General features: G+C 46.3%; 1 protein-coding gene and 1 long non-coding RNA gene across 3 annotated transcripts in view; one reads left to right on the top strand and one right to left on the bottom strand.

Annotated features, from left to right (window-relative positions):
• ARRDC1 (arrestin domain containing 1) overlaps window positions 1–7,507 on the bottom strand; it is a 32,620-nt gene extending 25,113 nt beyond the window's left edge. Inside the window, exon 1 of the mRNA XM_058159398.1 lies at window positions 7,157–7,507. Coding sequence (XP_058015381.1) covers window positions 7,157–7,274 — 118 coding nt within the window. The 5' untranslated portion in view covers window positions 7,275–7,507. The remainder of the gene's footprint in view (window positions 1–7,156) is intronic.
• A 368-nt stretch (window positions 7,508–7,875) lies between these two features.
• Window positions 7,876–16,067, top strand: LOC131186220 (uncharacterized). Of its 2 annotated transcripts, none has more exons than XR_009152321.1 (3): window positions 7,876–10,463; window positions 11,331–11,476; window positions 15,908–16,067. It is a non-coding gene; the product is annotated as an uncharacterized LOC131186220 (long non-coding RNA). The 2 variants fall into 2 exon arrangements; XR_009152322.1 differs by having other exon boundaries at window positions 15,493–16,067.
• The last annotated feature ends 1,127 nt before the right edge of the window (window positions 16,068–17,194 follow it).

Raw genomic sequence — 17,194 nt, 5'->3', positions numbered from 1 at the left:
GAAAGAAAGAAAGAAAGAAAGAAAGAAAGAAAGAAAGAAAGAAGGAAGGAAGGAAGGAAGAAACGAAGGAAGAAAAGAAGGAAGGAAAGAAGGAAGGAAGACAGGAAGGAAGGAAGGAAAGAAAGAAAGAAGGAAGGAAGGAAGGAAGGAAGGAAGGAAGAAACAAAGGGAAGGAAAGAAGGAAGGAAGACAGGAAGGAAGGAAGGAAGGAAGAAACAAAGGGAAGGAAAGAAGGAAGGAAGACAGGAAGGAAGGAAGGAAGGAAGGAAGGAAGGAAGGAAGGAAAGAAAGAAAGAAAGAAAGAAAGAAAGAAAGAAAGAAAGAAAGAAAGAAAGAAAGAAAGAAAGAAAGAAAGGCAGCTTCTGAAAAAGACATCTTTTTCAAACCCAAATAACAAAGCGTCGTATTAATAGCCTGAGTGCACAGCCCTCGAAAAACCAACTTTGCATTTTAATCAGGGCAAACGAGCTCACCGAAGTCGAGCAGGCAGCCATTCAACGGGCGCTAACCTACCCTGTCTAGTAAGTCAGGTTGGAAGGAGGCCGGAAGGAGCCCCAGGGCCTGCTCCAGCTTAATTGCCATCCTTGCAACCCCAATAATAATAATAATAATAATAATATTTTTTTTGCTTTCATTCAATGTGGCGTGGCCACCCTCTCCCACGGACTCCGGGCGGCTTGCCGTGCCTCGTACGCTGGTCCGAAGAGTTTAAAAGGTAGATGAGACAAGATTTGAAAAAAATAAGCACAATAAAACAGGGCAGGGCAGCGTGCAACTCCCCCACCCACCCTAAACAAAACAAAAACATAGCATTACATCCCCAAACCTGGGAAGAAAGCCAGGTTTACAAGCTTCGGGAATAAGATCCACCCTTTTGCAAAAAACTACACACACACACACACAAAACACTCGGCTGAGGCATGGCCGGTTTCTGTCTCTCCTTGGAGATTTGCCCGGGATGGGTGTGTGCTTTTAGACTTTGGTTGTGTTTGGGGAAGGGAGCGTGCAAATGTAGGTAGGTGTAGGGAGTTATTGACAGCTGCTGCTTTCCCGGGGTGGGGTGCGGTGAGGTGGGCTTGCTTTCCTTCTCTAAATGCTTTTCAAGAAATGTCCTGCTCTGTACCGAAAAAGGGGGAAAGGGAGAATTTGCCGACAGATACGTTGCCTCCACTGTAACCGTCGCAGAGTTCCAAGGGACCTTGGGGTCATCTAGCCCAACCCCCTGCTCACGCGGGAGAACCTATACTAGGGCTTCGAACCGCCAAACTGCCGACCTTTCTGATTGACAAAGGATGCCCTTTTTCTACCGCCTCCTGATTGTGCATTAAGGAGACCTGTAGACAGTGTTGGAAGAGACCTTTGGAGGTCATCTAGCCCAACCCCCTGCTCACACAGGAGACGCATGCTAGGGCTTCGAACCGCCGAACCGCCAACCTTTCTGATCGACAAAGCTCAGCAACTTAGCCACTGAGCCACCTAGTCAGCGTCCGTTGACCGAGGGAACTGATGAAGTGACATTGAAAGGCCGGCTCTGTGGTACTTAACGTTGTTACTAACAGAACAACCGCTGTGATTTACTGAACAACGGTGGCGAGACAAGTCGCAAAACGGGGCACGACTCCCTGAACCAAATGTCTCGCTTAAACAACAGAAACGTTGGGGCTTCGTTGCGGTTATAAATCGAGGGCCAGCTGTATATCTTATTGCAGAATAACAGAATCGGAAGGGACCTTGGAGGTCTTCTAGTCCAACCCCCCTTGCTTAGGCGGGAAACCCTGCACCACTTCATTACGGTACGGTACCCCAATGGATGGAGATGGAGACTTGATCGTGGCCACGTGACCCTAAGGGATGCCTCGACAGTCGTTAAGTGTGAAAAACGGTCATAAGTCACTTCTTCCTTCGAACCGTCACTAACTGAACTGTTGTAAGCCGAGGACTACTTATGTTTACAACAGGGTCTTGGGATCACCATACGGGATCTTCTCATCCAGCTCCTGACAAGCGAAGTCCATGGGGAACGACGGATTCGTTTAATGACCAAAGGATTGGCTTAACAACCGGGGCCAAAAAAAGGGCTTTAAAATCAGATGTGACTCACTTAAACACCCTGACGAGCAACGTAAATTCTGCTCCCAATGTTGGTTGTAAGTTGAGGACCCCCTATACGCGCACCAGAGTCTGCAATGATTGAACGCATTCTTCTCCAAAAACCCACCGTTTGCTAAATATTCTCCTGGAAACAAAATTCAACAAGCGACTCGCAGCAAAACAAAACAAACAACAATTGAAAAAGTAGCAACGAAATGGCAGAAAACGTGGAATAAACAAAACATAACTAAGAAACTGGACCGATTTCGACGTCCTAACCGTTTAAACAGCCGGGAGTAAATTAGAGAGATATTTATGTTTTCTACGGTATATCTAGGTTTTATTGGGCCGTGTCAAAATGCAAACCACAGCAAGATGGCTACGTCCAATCCATCTTATCCGCATCCTTAAAATGCCCAGGTTGGCACAATTTTTCCTCCCAGGGCACAGAATTTGCGGTCAGGTTGAAAAGACCTTCTGTTTGAGCTGAGGGTGCCTAACGGAAGAACAGAGTGGGAAGGGACCTCGGAGATCTTCTAGCCCAACCCTTGGCAGGAAACCTTACACCGCTGCAGACCGATAGTCGCCCAATCTCCTTCTTAAAAACTTCCAGCGTTGGAGCACCCACAAGTTCTGAATGCAAGTCATCGGAGTTGGAAGGGGCCTTGGAGGTCTTCTAGCCCAACCCCTTGCTCAAGCAGGAGACCCTACACCATTTCAGACAAATGGGTGTCCAATCTTGTCTTAAAAACTTCCAGTGTTGGAGCATTCACGAGTTCTGGAGGCAAGTTGTTCCACTGGTTAATTATTCTCAATATCAGGAAATTTCTCCTTAGTTCTAAGTTGCTTCTCTCCTTGATTAGTTTCCACCCATTGCTTCTCGCTCTGCCTTCAGGTGGCTTTGGAGAATAGCTTGACTCCCTCTTCTTTGGGGCAGCCCCTGAGATATTGGAAGACTGCTATCCTGTCTCCCCTGGTCCTTTGGTAGCTATCACCAATTTGGCATCTCTTCCAGTAGCAAAAAAAAAAGAAAAGAAAAGCAGGTGAGTAAGTAAGAAGGAGACAAAAATGCTGATGGAAGCTTTGCTTGGCAGATGCCTTGAAGGCCAATCATGAATTAAAGGCTGGTCAGCAGTCAATTCTTGGACAGTGATACACAGCAAGACTCATTATGAAACAGCTAATATCTTACCAGTTGTTTTTTTTTTTCTTATCAGGTTTCTAGGGCTGGGAGGGACCGAGGACATCTAGTCCAACCTTCTGCCCGAGATAGGAGACTTCATACCATCCATCATCTGAACTTTGGGGGGGTCTTTCACGCTGACGTTTCTGAGGCCACAAGTCCATCTCTTGGACAACGTCTTGGTAGCTTCTCAAGCCAGCTCCCCGTTCTGTCTGAAGATGCTACGGGTAGACTTCAGGTTGCTGGGACATCATAAATTGTTGGAGAAGTCGTCCCATGGTGGGGTAGGTCTACTGGAACCTTACTCCATCGTTACTATAATTATTATTGTGGTTTGCTGCACAGTCAGCCAGATGTTGAGATGGGATTTCCAACACTGGAAGTTTTGAAGATGATGTTGGATAACCATTTGTCTGCAGTGGTGTAGGGTTTCCTGCCTAAGCAGGGGGTCCGACTAGAAGACCTCCAAGGTCCCTTCCAACTCTGTTATTCTATTCTATTCTATTCTATTCTATTCTATTCTATTCTATTCTATTCTATTCTATTCTATTCTATTCTATTCTATTAATATAATATAACAAAAGAGTTGGAAGGGACCTTGGAGGCCTTCTAGTCCAACCCCCTGCCCAGGCAGGAAACCCTACACCATCTCAGTCAGATGGTTATCCAACATTTTCTTAAAAATTTCCAGTGTTGGAGCATTCACAACTTCTGCAGGCAAGTTGTTCCACTTATTAATTGTTCTAACTGTCAGGAAATTTCTCCTTAGTTCTAAGTTGCTTCTTTCCTTGATCAGTTTCCACCCATTGCTTCTTGTTCTACCCTCAGATGCTTTGGAGAACAGCCCGACTCCCTCTTCTTTGTGGCAACCCCTGAGATATTGGAAGACTGCTATCATGTCTCCCCTAGTCCTTCTTTTTATTAAACTAGGTATACCGAGTTCCTGCAACCGTTCTTCATAGGTTTTAGCCTCCAGTCCCCTAATCATCTTTGCTGCTCTTCTCTGCACTCTTTCTAGAGTCTCAGCATCTTTTTTACATCACGGCGACCAAAGCTGAATGCAATATTCCAAGTGTGGCCTTACTAAGGCATTATAAAGTGGCACTAACACTTCACGTGATCTTGATTCTATCCCTCTGTTTATGCAGCCCAGAACTGTGTTGGCTTTTTTAGCAGCTGCTGCACACTGCTGGCTCATATCTAAATGGTTGTCCACTATTCTATTCTATTCTATTCTATTCTATTCTATTCTATTCTATTCTATTCTATTCTATTCTATTCTATTCTATTCTATTCTATTCTATTAATATAATATAACAAAAGAGTTGGAAGGGACCTTGGAGGCCTTCTAGTCCAACCCCCTGCCCAGGCAGGAAACCCTACACCATCTCAGTCAGATGGTTATCCAACATTTTCTTAAAAATTTCCAGTGTTGGAGCATTCACAACTTCTGCAGGCAAGTCGTTCCACTTATTAATTGTTCTAACTGTCAGGAAATTTCTCCTTAGTTCTAAGTTGCTTCTTTCCTTGATCAGTTTCCACCCATTGCTTCTTGTTCTACCCTCAGATGCTTTGGAGAACAGCCCGACTCCCTCTTCTTTGTGGCAACCCCTGAGATATTGGAAGACTGCTATCATGTCTCCCCTAGTCCTTCTTTTTATTAAACTAGACATACCCAGTTCCTGCAACCGTTCTTCATATGTTTTAGCCTCCAGTCCCCTAATCATCTTTGTTGCTCTTCTCTGCACTCTTTCTAGAGTCTCAGCATCTTTTTTACATCGTGGCGACCAAAACTGGATGCAATATTCCAAGTGTGGCCTTACCAAGGCATTATAAAGTGGCACTAACACTTCACGTGATCTTGATTCTATCCCTCTGTTTATGCAGCCCAGAACTGTGTTGGCTTTTTTAGCAGCTGCTGCACACTGCTGGCTCATATCTAAATGGTTGTCCACTATTCTATTCTATTCTATTCTATTCTATTCTATTCTACTCTACTCTACTCTACTCTACTCTACTCTACTCTACTCTACCCTACTCTACTCTACTCTACCTAAGCAGAGGGTTGGACTAGAACAGGGGTCTCCAATCTACTCTACTCTACCTAAGCAGAGGGTTGGACTAGAACAGGGGTCTCCAACCTTGGCAACTTTAAGACTTGTGGACTTCAACTCCCAGAATTCCTCAGCCAGCAAAGGCTTCATGTGATCCCCCTTCGGAGGCCTTCTGACAAGCTAAATCAACAGGGAAGCCAGATTCACTTCATAATCGTGTTATTGACTGAACAAGCGCAGTGATTCGCTTAACAACGGGGGCAGGAAAGGTCGGCCCACGGGGCCAAACTCACCAGGAAAAAAAGTTTTCGCTTAGCGCAAGAAATTTTGGTCATAAATTGAGGATTCTCTGTAACTTGATAAAGGCTTCTTATACATTCAGATGAGGGATGTGGTGGCTCAGCAGCTAAGATACTGAGCTCCTGGATCGAAAGGTCGGTAGTTCAGCGGTTCGAATCCCTAGTGCCGCATAACGGGGTGAGCTCCCGTGACTTGTCCCAGCTACTGCCAACCTAGCAGTTCGAAAGCACGTTAAAAAAATGCAAGTAGCAAAATAGGGGCCACCTTTGGTGGAAAGGGAACAGCGTTCCGTGCGCCTTTGGTGTTGAGTCATGCCGGCCACATGACCACGGAAACATCTTCGGACAGCGCTGGCTCTTCGGCTTTGAAATGGAGATGAGCACCGCCCCCTAGAGCCGGGAACGACTGGCACAGAGGTGCGAGGGGAACCTTTCCCTTTTTCTACATTCAGAAGATTGAATTGTTTATTGCAGTTCTGTAAACCAGGGTTTCCCCCCCACCAACTCTCCTCCCCATCCTTGGACCAGCACTGGGCCACGGCATGCCAGAAACCGGTCCGCGCAAACAAGCAAAGCCCCATCCGTGGGAGGCGAGCAGTCCACGAAACCACACTCCCTCCGCTCCACAGGAAAAAACTCTCTCCACAGAACCGGTCCCCGGTGCCCAACAGGTTGGTGATGGGTGGCGGGGAAGCACTCGCTGCTGTAACCCATCCAGGTGTCCTTTGGGATTTGCAACAGAGCTTCAATCCAACGAAAGAAAGGGATTTGGTTTTTTTCCCGCGATTCGCGGAATAATGAAAGGCTACGGGGCTCCATGCCTCCATACCCTCTCAGTCACAAACGATGATGGTCCGTCCCTTCGTGTTACAGGTTCCCAGCCCCACCCCCGCAGCAAAGAATCCATGTCACAACTTAATTCCCTAGAACAACACACACACACACAAACACACGCTTTTAGCCAAAATTAGTTTTCTTTTTCTTTCTTTCTTTCTTTTTTTGGTTTTGCAAGAGCTTCTCTCCCTAACTTGCTTCAGACAGGAAACCCGGTTCGAAGTTACTGCTTTGGCCAGGCGGAAGGCCTTCTCCGGGATCCAGAATCAGCGTGGTTATTTCACAAGGAGACGCCGTCTAGGGGTGTCCAGCACCCCCATGCCCACACCCATTGGGTTGGACCCCAAATCGGGGGTGGGGGGTGGGGAAGATGATCCCCTCCGGAGAAAGACTTCAAGAGGCCCTTCCCTTGCCTTCTTTGAGACACCCCCCCCTCAATCGGAGGTGGGAAATTTCAACCACAGAGACCCTTGGCCAGAGTTGGGAGTGGAGGGGGGGTCCTCTCCTCGTCTTGCAGGGGGAGGGGAAGAGAGGAAGGACACACCCACACCCCAGTCTCCATCCCCAGGCCATCGGAAGCCGGGCTGAAACACCCCCCCCCAAAAAAAACACACCTCTGAACCCCCCTGGGCCAGGTGCAACAAGAGCGCGTCTCTCTCTCTCTCTATCTCTCGCCTTTTTCCACCCAGGCTTACCGCGATATTGGAGAGCTCCTGCTAAGCGAACGGTGACGCTTCCGACCAAGGGTTCGCCTGGGCTGTAAACCACCCGGCTGTCGCTCAAGCGGATCTCGAAGAGCTGGACCTTCCCCATCGCCGGGCCCAGATTGAGAGGGAGGGGAAGTGGAGAGGGTGGGTGGGGGAGAGAGAAAGAGAGAGAGAAAGGCCTGGCTCAGCTGGGATGCTCCGAGCTCCGCTGCGTTTTGGGCTTTTTTTTTCCCCCCCCTTGCTCCGGAGGTGGCTTGCGTTTTTACGCGCACCGCTCTCTCGTCTCGCTCCTGCAAGACCTGAACTGCGGAATCCGCAAGCTGGCTCTACCTGCGGCCTCGGGGGGGCGGGGCATCTTCCAGGGACCTGCCCCCTTGTCCCCGCCCCTTTAACAACACCTCCCCCTCCCCTCCCCCCCCTCCCCGGCTCCAGCCCTAAACCGCTTCGGGTGGGGAGGTTGGAGGGCGGAATCAGCTGCGCCAGCTGTCTTGCGCTTGGCTAAACTGAGAGGCGCGCGCTTGGAGCAAGGCAAGCCTTTCCCAAGCGAATGCTTCGGATTCCAGCTCCCATCATCCCCGCTGTCGGATCGAGAAAAGGAGAGGGGGGGTTTTGCTGAAGCTCCCGGTTTCGAGGGGAGGGATGGAGATCTACCCGTGGGGCGGCGGCGGGGTGGGTGGGTGCGTGGGGGTTAAACCCTGAAAGGAAAAGCTTTGCTCGGCTTGGAAAGGGCGAACCAACGGGGCCAACGCCCCCAAGGGGAGATTTCCAGGTTGGATCATCGGAGCGATGGGGGACCCATCGTCCCCAGCCGCGCTCAAGACAAACGCATGGGGTCCTTGAGTGGCTCAGACTGCTAAGACAGTCTGTTATTAACAGCAGCTGCTTGCACTTACTGCAGGTTCAAGTCCCACCAGGCCCAAGGTTGACTCAGCCTTCCATCCTTTATAAGGTAGGTAGAATGAGGACCCAGATTGTTGGGGGCAATAAAAGTTGACTTTGTATATAATATACAAATGGATGAAGACTATTGCTTGGCATAGTGTAAGCCGCCCTGAGTCTTCTGAGAAGGGCGGGATATAAATGCAAATAATAATAATAAAAGAAGGCTACTCAAGGGACTAAACCAGAACGATGACACATTTGTATCTTTCTCTGGTCCGGAGCAAAGCTTGACCGGTTGAATTCCTACCTGCTGGGCCAACAGATCCCAGCAGGCTGTGCTTAAAAAGGAATTGGCAATTATTATTATTTTTATCCCTTCCATTGGAGTCATGGCTCCAATGGCTCCCAAATCTTTTTTTTTTTCCTTGCAAATCAGGTCCTAGAGTCAAATCTCCCGACCTTAATTTGGTCCTATTATTGGTCTCTGGGACTGGCCCGCTTCACAGGGTCGTTGGCTGCTGGAAAGGAGAAACACGGTGTCTTGAAGAGAAAGATGAAATACAAACTGAATGTAGTAATCGCATGAGGATGGGGTCCTCACAAATTTTTAACAAGGGGGTCTCTGCCTGGTTGCTGGGTGGGTGTGGCTTAGTAGGCCTCCTGCACCACAGGGGCGGGGCATTTTTCCTTTCCCTGGGTTCCAAAGGTTTTCCTTGAGCCTCCGGGAGGGTGAAAACAACCTCCCCAGGCTCCGGAGGCCCTCTGGAGGCCAGAAATGGGCCCGTTTATGGCCTTCCCGAACTTCCGGTAGACCCGTTTTTCGCCCTTCCCGAGCCTCTGCGTGCGCCCTGCACTTACCTGTATCCAAAACGGGCCATGTGGGGACTCCTGGGAAGGGAGGGGCGGGGTGGGCGTGGCCAGCCAGGATTGGGATTTGGGGGGTTCTCCGAACGGTACAGAACCTTAGCTAGAGGTTGTCCCGAAACCCCTGCAAACCCCCAGCAGCCCCACCCCTGGTCGTCAATGCAATGCACGTGAATTTAGACAATGAGGACTAGTGTGCTGTGGTCCCTGAGACCAGGAAGAGTTGGCTACCACTTAGCAATTGAACAACCACCACCACAACAACAACAACGATAAGCTTGGCCACCTTTAGAAGCCAAGGAACAAAAACAAGAACCAAAGGCGCATTTTGAAATTAAGGCGTCGCCAGCTGAAAGTACTATGGGAAGAAATGTCCTTCTGGATTCAGTTCCAAGTGGGGAAGAAAAACCCTTGGAAAGATGGTTTAATGCTGGACAGGATCACATGGTTTATGAGGTCCTGGGCAGAAATGGGCAGAGATGCTGAGAGTGCCTGAGTTTCATGCCCTCTCTGGGCTTTTGAATTTGAGCTTGCATTCTGATTGGTTGTCAGACTCCCGTGGGGCCGTGCAGGGGTAACTTTGTAGGTTTGAGTCTGAGGCTTGGTTGAGCCTTGCTGGGTGATGATGTAATGAAAGAGGCTTTGGGCAATTCCTACTATGGCTCTGCCTGCAGGAGGTAGATCTTTGTTATGTAGAATAGACTGACCCAGGCCTGGGTCAAGGTTGTGGGGGTGGGCTGAGTTTCTGCCTCTTTTTTAAGGGGAAATATTCTGCCCTTTTAATATTTCCTAAAATATCTCTAGGAGAGGGGTGGGTGCTAACAACTTCCTACAGTGCAGGGAAGTGATTTAGGGAACCAAGATCTCCATCTCTTCTGGGCTCAGCAGAAGCTCTGACTCAATTTTCCTGGAATCCGTTGGCGGTCACCAGGAGCCAAAAAAAAAAAAAAAAGGTTGAACAGATGAAATTCAGCCCAGACAGACTGTGTTTGTTTTCAGCGATGACGGGAGGGAAAATAACTCATCTAGCCAAGGAAGGGGTGAAAATCCCAACCGAAGAGGCAGCAGAGGCCACAAGGTTTGCCATCGGTACCTCCCCGTCGTCTTTTGAAAGTTCTTTGAAGGACAGAATGAGCTGGAGAATGATGACGATGATGATTTTGTAGCCCGCTCAGAAGGATCTCGGTGTGGGAAGGAGAGTAAAGTAAAGGTGTGCTAGTTGTTCCCGACTCTAGGGGGCGGTGCTCATCTCCGTTTCAAAGCCGAAGAGCCAGCGCTGTCCGAAGACGTCTCCGTGGTCACGTGATTGGCATGACTCAACACCAAAGGCGCACGGAACGCTGTTCCCTTCCCACCAAAGGTGGTCCCTATTTTTCTACTTGCATTTGTTTTTACCTGCTTTCGAACTGCTAGGTTGGCAAAAGCTGGGACAAGTCACGGGAGCTCACCCCGTTACGCGGCGCTAGGGATTCGAACCGCTGAACTGCCGACCTTTCGATCGACAAGCTCAGCGTCTTAGCCACTGAGCCACTGCGTCCTGAGGAGGACGGTAAGTGATGTCATTTTTCTTTTGTTGTTTCTGCCTTCCCCCTGAGATTTTTCACAGCTCTTCTGAGCTGAAAAGAGTGAGGTGTTAATCTTTGGAAGAAATGTCAAATTTCTCCTGGAGCCGAGAAGATACTCTCGCAGTTAAGGGGCGTGCATAAGACCACAAGCGTGCCTACCGTTCCTGTCCTATTGTTTCCTTTCATTATATCCAATTAATATAGTTATTATATACTCATAACATAACATAACATCAGAGTTGGAAGGGACCTTGGAGGCCTTCTAGTCCAACCCCCTGCCCAGGCAGGAAACCCTACACCATCTCAGTCAGATGGTTATCCAACATTTTCTTAAAAATTTCCAGTGTTGGAGCATTCACAACTTCTGAAGGCAAGTCGTTCCACTTATTAATTGTTCTAACTGTCAGGAAATTCCTCCTTAGTTCTAATTGCTTCTCTCCTTGATTAGTTTCCACCCATTGCTTCTTGTTCTACCCTCAGGTGCTTTGGAGAATAGTTTGACTCCCTCTTCTTTGTGGCAGCCCCTAAGATATTGGAACACAGCTATCATGTCTCCCCTAGTCCTTCTTTTTGTTAAACTAGACATACCGAGTTCCTGCAACCGTTCTTCATATGTTTTATCCTCCAGTCCCCTAATCATCTTTGTTGCTCTTCTCTGCACTCTTTCTAGAGTCTCAACATCTTTTTTACTCATGCTTATATATATGCTTAAATATTGTTTAGTTATTTCATGCTTATGCTTATATATACTGTGTGACAAAATAAATAAAATAAAATAAAATAAAATAAGTTTGTGAAGCTCCAATTCTAGGCTGTTTTCTTAATAATTCTTTTTTTTTCTCCCCTTCTAGCTTCTACCAAGAATACGGGAAAAGTGTCATCCATTTGCAGTTGGAAAGGGCACACGCTTGTAAATGAATATATACGCCTCTCGCTATCTCACCTCCACCAAGCCTTCGGTCCAAAGTCTAACATTACTTCAACCGCGGAAGCCATGGTTAAGTCGGGGGCAATAACAGCTAATTTAATTGGCTGTTTGGGATCGAGGCCGGGGAAAACCGGTTCTCCTTATTTGAAAGTGAGGGTAGGAAGAGGGAGATGGATTAAAGCTTTGCAAATCACAGGGTTGAAGCCTGCAGCTGGAAAACGAGTATTGCTTGGCCCTGTTCTTTTTAAAATAGGTGTTGCGCTGGAAATGATGGGGATCGGGAAAGCACCTGGCTGGAGAATGTAACCCTTGCTGCATAAGTACTTGGGTAGTATTGGAAGATCATGTCTGTTTGTTGGGAGATTTTGAAGAGAAGAAACAGGCCGAACAGAACAGAACAGAATAACAGAGCAGAGCGGAACAGAACAGAACAGAACAGAATAACAGAGTTGGAAGGGATCTTGGAGGTCTTCTAATCCAACCTCCTGCACAAGCAGGAAATCTTATATCATCCGGGACAAATTGCTGTCCAATCTCTACTTAAAAAACACCCAGTGTCGGATTTCTATGGCGATTCTCAGTCATCCAGGTCACGGTTGTCCCAAAGGTTCTTTTTCTCAAAAGGCAATTGGACTTTCTGGTTTTTAACATAACATAACATAACATCAGAGTTGGAAGGGACCTTGGAGGCCTTCTAGTCCAACCCCCTGCCCAGGCAGGAAACCCTACACCATCTCAGTCAGATGGTTATCCAACATTTTCTTAAAAATTTCCAGTGTTGGAGCATTCACAACTTCTGAAGGCAAGTTGTTCCACTTATTAATTGTTCTAACTGTCAGGAAATTTCTCCTTAGTTCTAAGTTGCTTCTTTCCTTGATTAGTTTCCACCCATTGCTTCTTGTTCTACCCTCAGGTGCTCTGGAGAACAGCCCAACTCCCTCTTCTCTGTGGCAGCCCCTGAGATATTGGAACACAGCTATCATGTCTCCCCTAGTCCTTCTTTTTATTAAACTAGACATACCCAGTTCCTGCAAACGTCTTTCTTTGAAGACGTTTTGCTTCTCAGCCGAGAATCTTCCTTCAGCTCTGAGCTCTGAGTTGAAGAAGCTTCTTGGATGAGAAGCAAAACGTCTTCAAAGAAAACCAGTTGCCTCTTGAAAAAAAAAAACATCTTTGGGACTTCCGGCGTTGGAGCACTCACAACTTCTGGAGGCAAGTAGTTCCACTGATTAATTGTTCCCCCTGTCAGGAAATTTCTCCTTGGTTCTAGGTTGCTTCTCTCCTTGTTCAGTTTCCACCTGTTGCTTCTTGTTCTGCCTTTCAGGGGCTTTGGAGAATAGCTTGACTCCCTCTTCTTTGTGGTAGCCCCTTATTGCCCAGTTGCATTAGAAGATGGGGAGGGGATTAGAAGTTACTTTCTTGTCCCCACAACTTAGAACCATGCAGTCAGGTGTGTCATTGCAAAACAGTAACAGAACAAATCACTGTAGAAGCGAACGAACGTTTAAAGCGATGGGAGGACTAGCTGTATTTCTGGAAGACTTAGTTGGATTCCTTGGTGAACCGGTCAGGACAACAATTGTACAATCCATCATAAAACAAATCCCACTTTCAAGATTCCATCTTTTTCGTTCTTTCTTTCTTTCTTTTTCTTTCTTTCTTTCTTTCTTTCTTTTCCTTCCTTCCTTTTTTTCTTTCTTTCTCTTTCCCTTTTTCTCTTCCTGCCTTCCTTTTTATTTCTTTTGTTCTTTTTCTTTTTCTCTCCCTTCCTTCTTCTTCCTTCCTTCCTCTTTCTTTCTTTCCTTCCTTTCTTTCCTTCCTTCCTTCCATCTTTCTTTCTTTCTCTTCCTTCCTTCCTTTTCTTTTTCTTTCTTTTTCTTTCTTTCTTTCCTTCCTTCCTTCCTTCCTTCCGTCTTTCTTTCTCTTCCTTCCTTCCTTTTCTTTTTCTTTCTTTCTTTTTCTTTCTTTCTTTCCTTTCTTCCTTCCTTCCTTTCTTTCTTTCTTTCTTTCTCTTCCTTCCTTCCTTCCTTTTTCTTTCTTTCTATCCTTTTCTTTCTTTCTTTCTCTCTTTCTCTTTTCTTTCTTTCTCTTCTTCCTTCCTTTTTATTTCTTTTGTTCTTTTTCTTTCTTTCTTCTTCCTTCTTCTTCCTTCCTTCCATCCATCTTTCTTTCTTTCTTTCTTTCCTTCCTTCCTTCCTTCCATCTTTCTTTCTTTCTCTTCCTTCCTTTTTCTTTTCTTTCCTTCCTTCTTCTTCCTTCCTTCTATCCATCTTTCTTTCTTTCCTTCTTCCTTCTTCCTTCCTTCCTTCCTTTCTTTCTTTCTCTTCCTTCCTTCCTTTTTCTTTTCTTTCTTTCCTTTCTTTCTTTCCTTCCTTCCTTCATCCATCTTTCTTTCTTTCCTTTCTTTCTTTCTTTCTTTCTCTCCTTCCTTCTTCTTCCTTCCTTCCTTCCTCTTTCTTTCTTTCCTTTCTTTCCTTCCTTCCTTCCATCTTTCTTTCTCTTCCTTCCTTCCTTTTTCTTTTCTTTCTTTTCTTTCTTTCTTTCCTTCCTTCCTTCCTTCCTTCCGTCTTTCTTTCTCTTCCTTCCTTCTTTTCTTTCTTTCTTTCTTTCTCTCTCTCTCTTTTCTTTCTTCTCTCTCCTTCCTTCTTTTCTTTCTTTCTTTTCTTTCTTTCTTTCTCTTCCTTCCTTCCTTTTTCTTTCTTTCTTTCTCTTTCCCTTTTTCTCTTCCTTCCTTCCTTTTTATTTCTTTTGTTCTTTTTCTTTCTCTTCCTTCCTTCTTCTTCCTTCCTTCCATCCATCTTTGTTTCTTTCCTTGCTTCCTTCCGTCTTTCTTTCTTTCTCTTCCTTCCTTCCTTTTTTCTTTTTCTTTCTTTCCTTTTTCTTTCCTTCCTTCCTTCCTTCCTTCCTTCCATCTTTCTCTCTTTCCTTCCTTCCTTCTGTCTTTCTTTCTCTTTCTCTTCCTTCTTTTCTTTTCTTTCTTTCCTTTTCCTTCCTTCCTTCCTTCCTTCCATCCATCTTTCTTTCTTTCCTTCCGTCTTTCTTTCTTTCTTTCTCTTCCTTCCTTCCTTTTTTCTTTTTCTTTCTTTCCTTTCTTTCTTTCTTTCTCTCTCTCTCTCTTTTTCTTTTTCTCTCTCTCCCTCCCTCCCCTTTCTTTCTTTCTTTCTTTCTTTCTTTCTTTCTTTCTTTCTTTCTTTCTTTTTTGGGGGCTATTACTGCAGGAATAATTTTAATTTGGAAGGGTGGGAGGCCAGGAGTTCTGCCCGGTCCTTGGAAACATCTCCAAAGTGAGGTGATCAGGTGGCATGATCAGTTTGGGGGGCAAAGATGCTTCAAATTTCTCTTCCCGTTGGACAGAAGTTTCATAATCTAAAGCCGTGATGGTGAACCTACGGCATGTGTGCCACAAGTGGCACACGGAGCCATATTGGTGAGCACGCGAGTTCAACTCCAGCCCGCTGATTTTCGGGCCTTCTGGAAGTTGGGAAACAGGCTGTTTCCAGTCTCCAGAGGGCATCCGAAGGGGTGGGGAAAGGCTGTTTTTTGCTCTCCCCAGGCTCCTAGAAAGGTTCTGGAGCCTGGGAAGAGTGAAAAATAGGCCTACCGTGCTATCATGTGCCAAAAGCGGGGGGAGCACAGGGGGGGGTCATGCGGGCATGCACGGGGGGGCGGCGCATAGAATTATGGGTATGGGTACACGCGTGTGTGACCCCCCGCACTGCCCCCACTTTCGGTATGCAATGGCGAAAAAATTAGCCATCACTGATCTAAAGGAACCAGAAAGTTGACCAGGAGAAGACACAATTAAAAGATGTTCTCTGGGCCTGTCATCTCCCACAAGACCATGACCCAGGAAAGTCAGGCCTGCATTGACTCATCGGAAGGACCGGTTCTTGATGTCAGATCAAAAGCATTGTAGTTCTGCAGGCATCAGGGCTGGAATTTCAGGATGCCTCTGAACACGATTAAGCAAAAATTCCAAACTTTTTCCAAGGCTGGTGGATGCATTTGGGCTTCTGAAAAAAAAAAAGTTGCGGAGCTTAGGATGAAGAAACGATAATGAGTATGGGGTGTGCGTTTTTTTTCAGATTCCTAGTCTCCTTTATGTGCTTTCTTGACATTATTCCATCCGAGAGCGAACCAAGTCTGATCTTGGTTAGGTTTGAAGCTCAAGACCAGCCAGCAATATTTCTGCCTTTGCTGATTGTGAATGTTATTCTTCGCCCTAGAAGCCACACTCTTGGCAGGTGTTTCATTTTAACTACAAATTACTCAACTCTCTGATTCGGTCACAATTTGTTCCTCCTGTCCAGATAAAACAAAAACACGTGTTTTTTTTTTTTTTAAAGTCCTACAGGGAAGGCCTGAAGGGGAATGCGTACACCCAGGTTTTTCGTAAGAAAAAGTCACCAAATACTATTTGTGAGTAAGAAACCGGTAAGGCGAGCAATGAATCAGCCCTTCATTATGAAACAGGTAAATATTTTTATGCCCGTTTCATAGGTGGGAAGATAAAACTGTCAAGCGGCACGAGCTTTTTCGGCTAATCCAGTCCGGTGATTCAAGGCGCCGACAGCACACTGACAGGTGTCCAGCCTGGTGATCTTGCTCGTGGCATCGGATTCCACAGAAAAAAGGAGACCAAACGCCACCCTCGTGAATTCACAAGTAATCCGCTACCTTCTCGGTGACTCAGGAAGGTCTACTTGGCTGTAGAAGACCATCAAAATGAAGGTTCTGAAAGACGTTCCAATCGGTGCAGCTTTAACTAGCAATCAACGTTGAGAACAGTAGTCCCAACCCAGCCTCCAAGTTTTTGTAGTCTTATTTAGGGACCACTCTCTTGATATTAGGAGAGTTGGTCATGTTCTCTATGAAGTTCATCACAGTCCAGGGATTCTTGGGATTCCACATACCGGACTGCGAATTCCTACTTGGCTCGGCTTCACAGCTGCCTTGAAAACTCAGTACTCCCAGTTTCAACCAAGAATCCATTCCAATCTTCCCTGATATCCAGAAATGAGATCCCTCAAGATATATATATATATATATGTATGTATGTATGTATGTATGTATGTATATATGTATGTATGTATGTTTTCTGAGATTTTCGCGGCTGTTTGTATGTAGGTCTTTGGTTATTCGGGTTTTCTCCCGCGTAAAATTGGAAGTGTCTTGGCGCCGTTTCGACGAAGTCTCATTCGTCATCTTCAGGCTTCAGCTTTGTGCTTCTGGGAGCAATGTGTGATCACAGCTGTTTCTTCCTTTTAACTGCTAGAGAAGTTATCATCATCTTCAGGCTGGTGTTATCAGCTTCGTGCTTCTAGGAGCAATGCTCCTAGAAGCACGAAGCTGATAACACCAGCCTGAAGATGGCGAATGAGACTTTGTCGAAACATTGCCAAGACACTTTCAATTTTACGCAGGAGAAAACCCGAATAACCAAAGACCTACATACAAACACTCGCGAAAATCTCAGAAAACATATATACATATATATATATATATATGAATATGATTGCACATTATAGTACAGGAGTCAGCAACCTGCGGCTCTGGAGCCGCATGTGGCTCTTTCATCCCTCTGCTGTGGCTCCGTCGCTGGTCGGCTCCATCATTAATAGGGCTTTCGGTTAGGGCAGGTAGGGGAAAAAGGACGACGCACTAGGACTAGGAGGAGACTCTATGGTGCGGGAACTGGACTTCCGGTCGGCTCCAGAATTGAATGGAGGGCTTCCGGTTTGGACCTTTGTGGCTCTGAGTGTTTAAGGTTGCCTTAGACTGTTATAA

This window comes from Ahaetulla prasina, chromosome 16, assembly GCF_028640845.1.
Source record: "Ahaetulla prasina isolate Xishuangbanna chromosome 16, ASM2864084v1, whole genome shotgun sequence".
Classification (NCBI taxonomy): Eukaryota; Metazoa; Chordata; class Lepidosauria; order Squamata; family Colubridae; genus Ahaetulla; species Ahaetulla prasina.
This window is presented reverse-complemented; position numbering and strand designations above follow the sequence as displayed.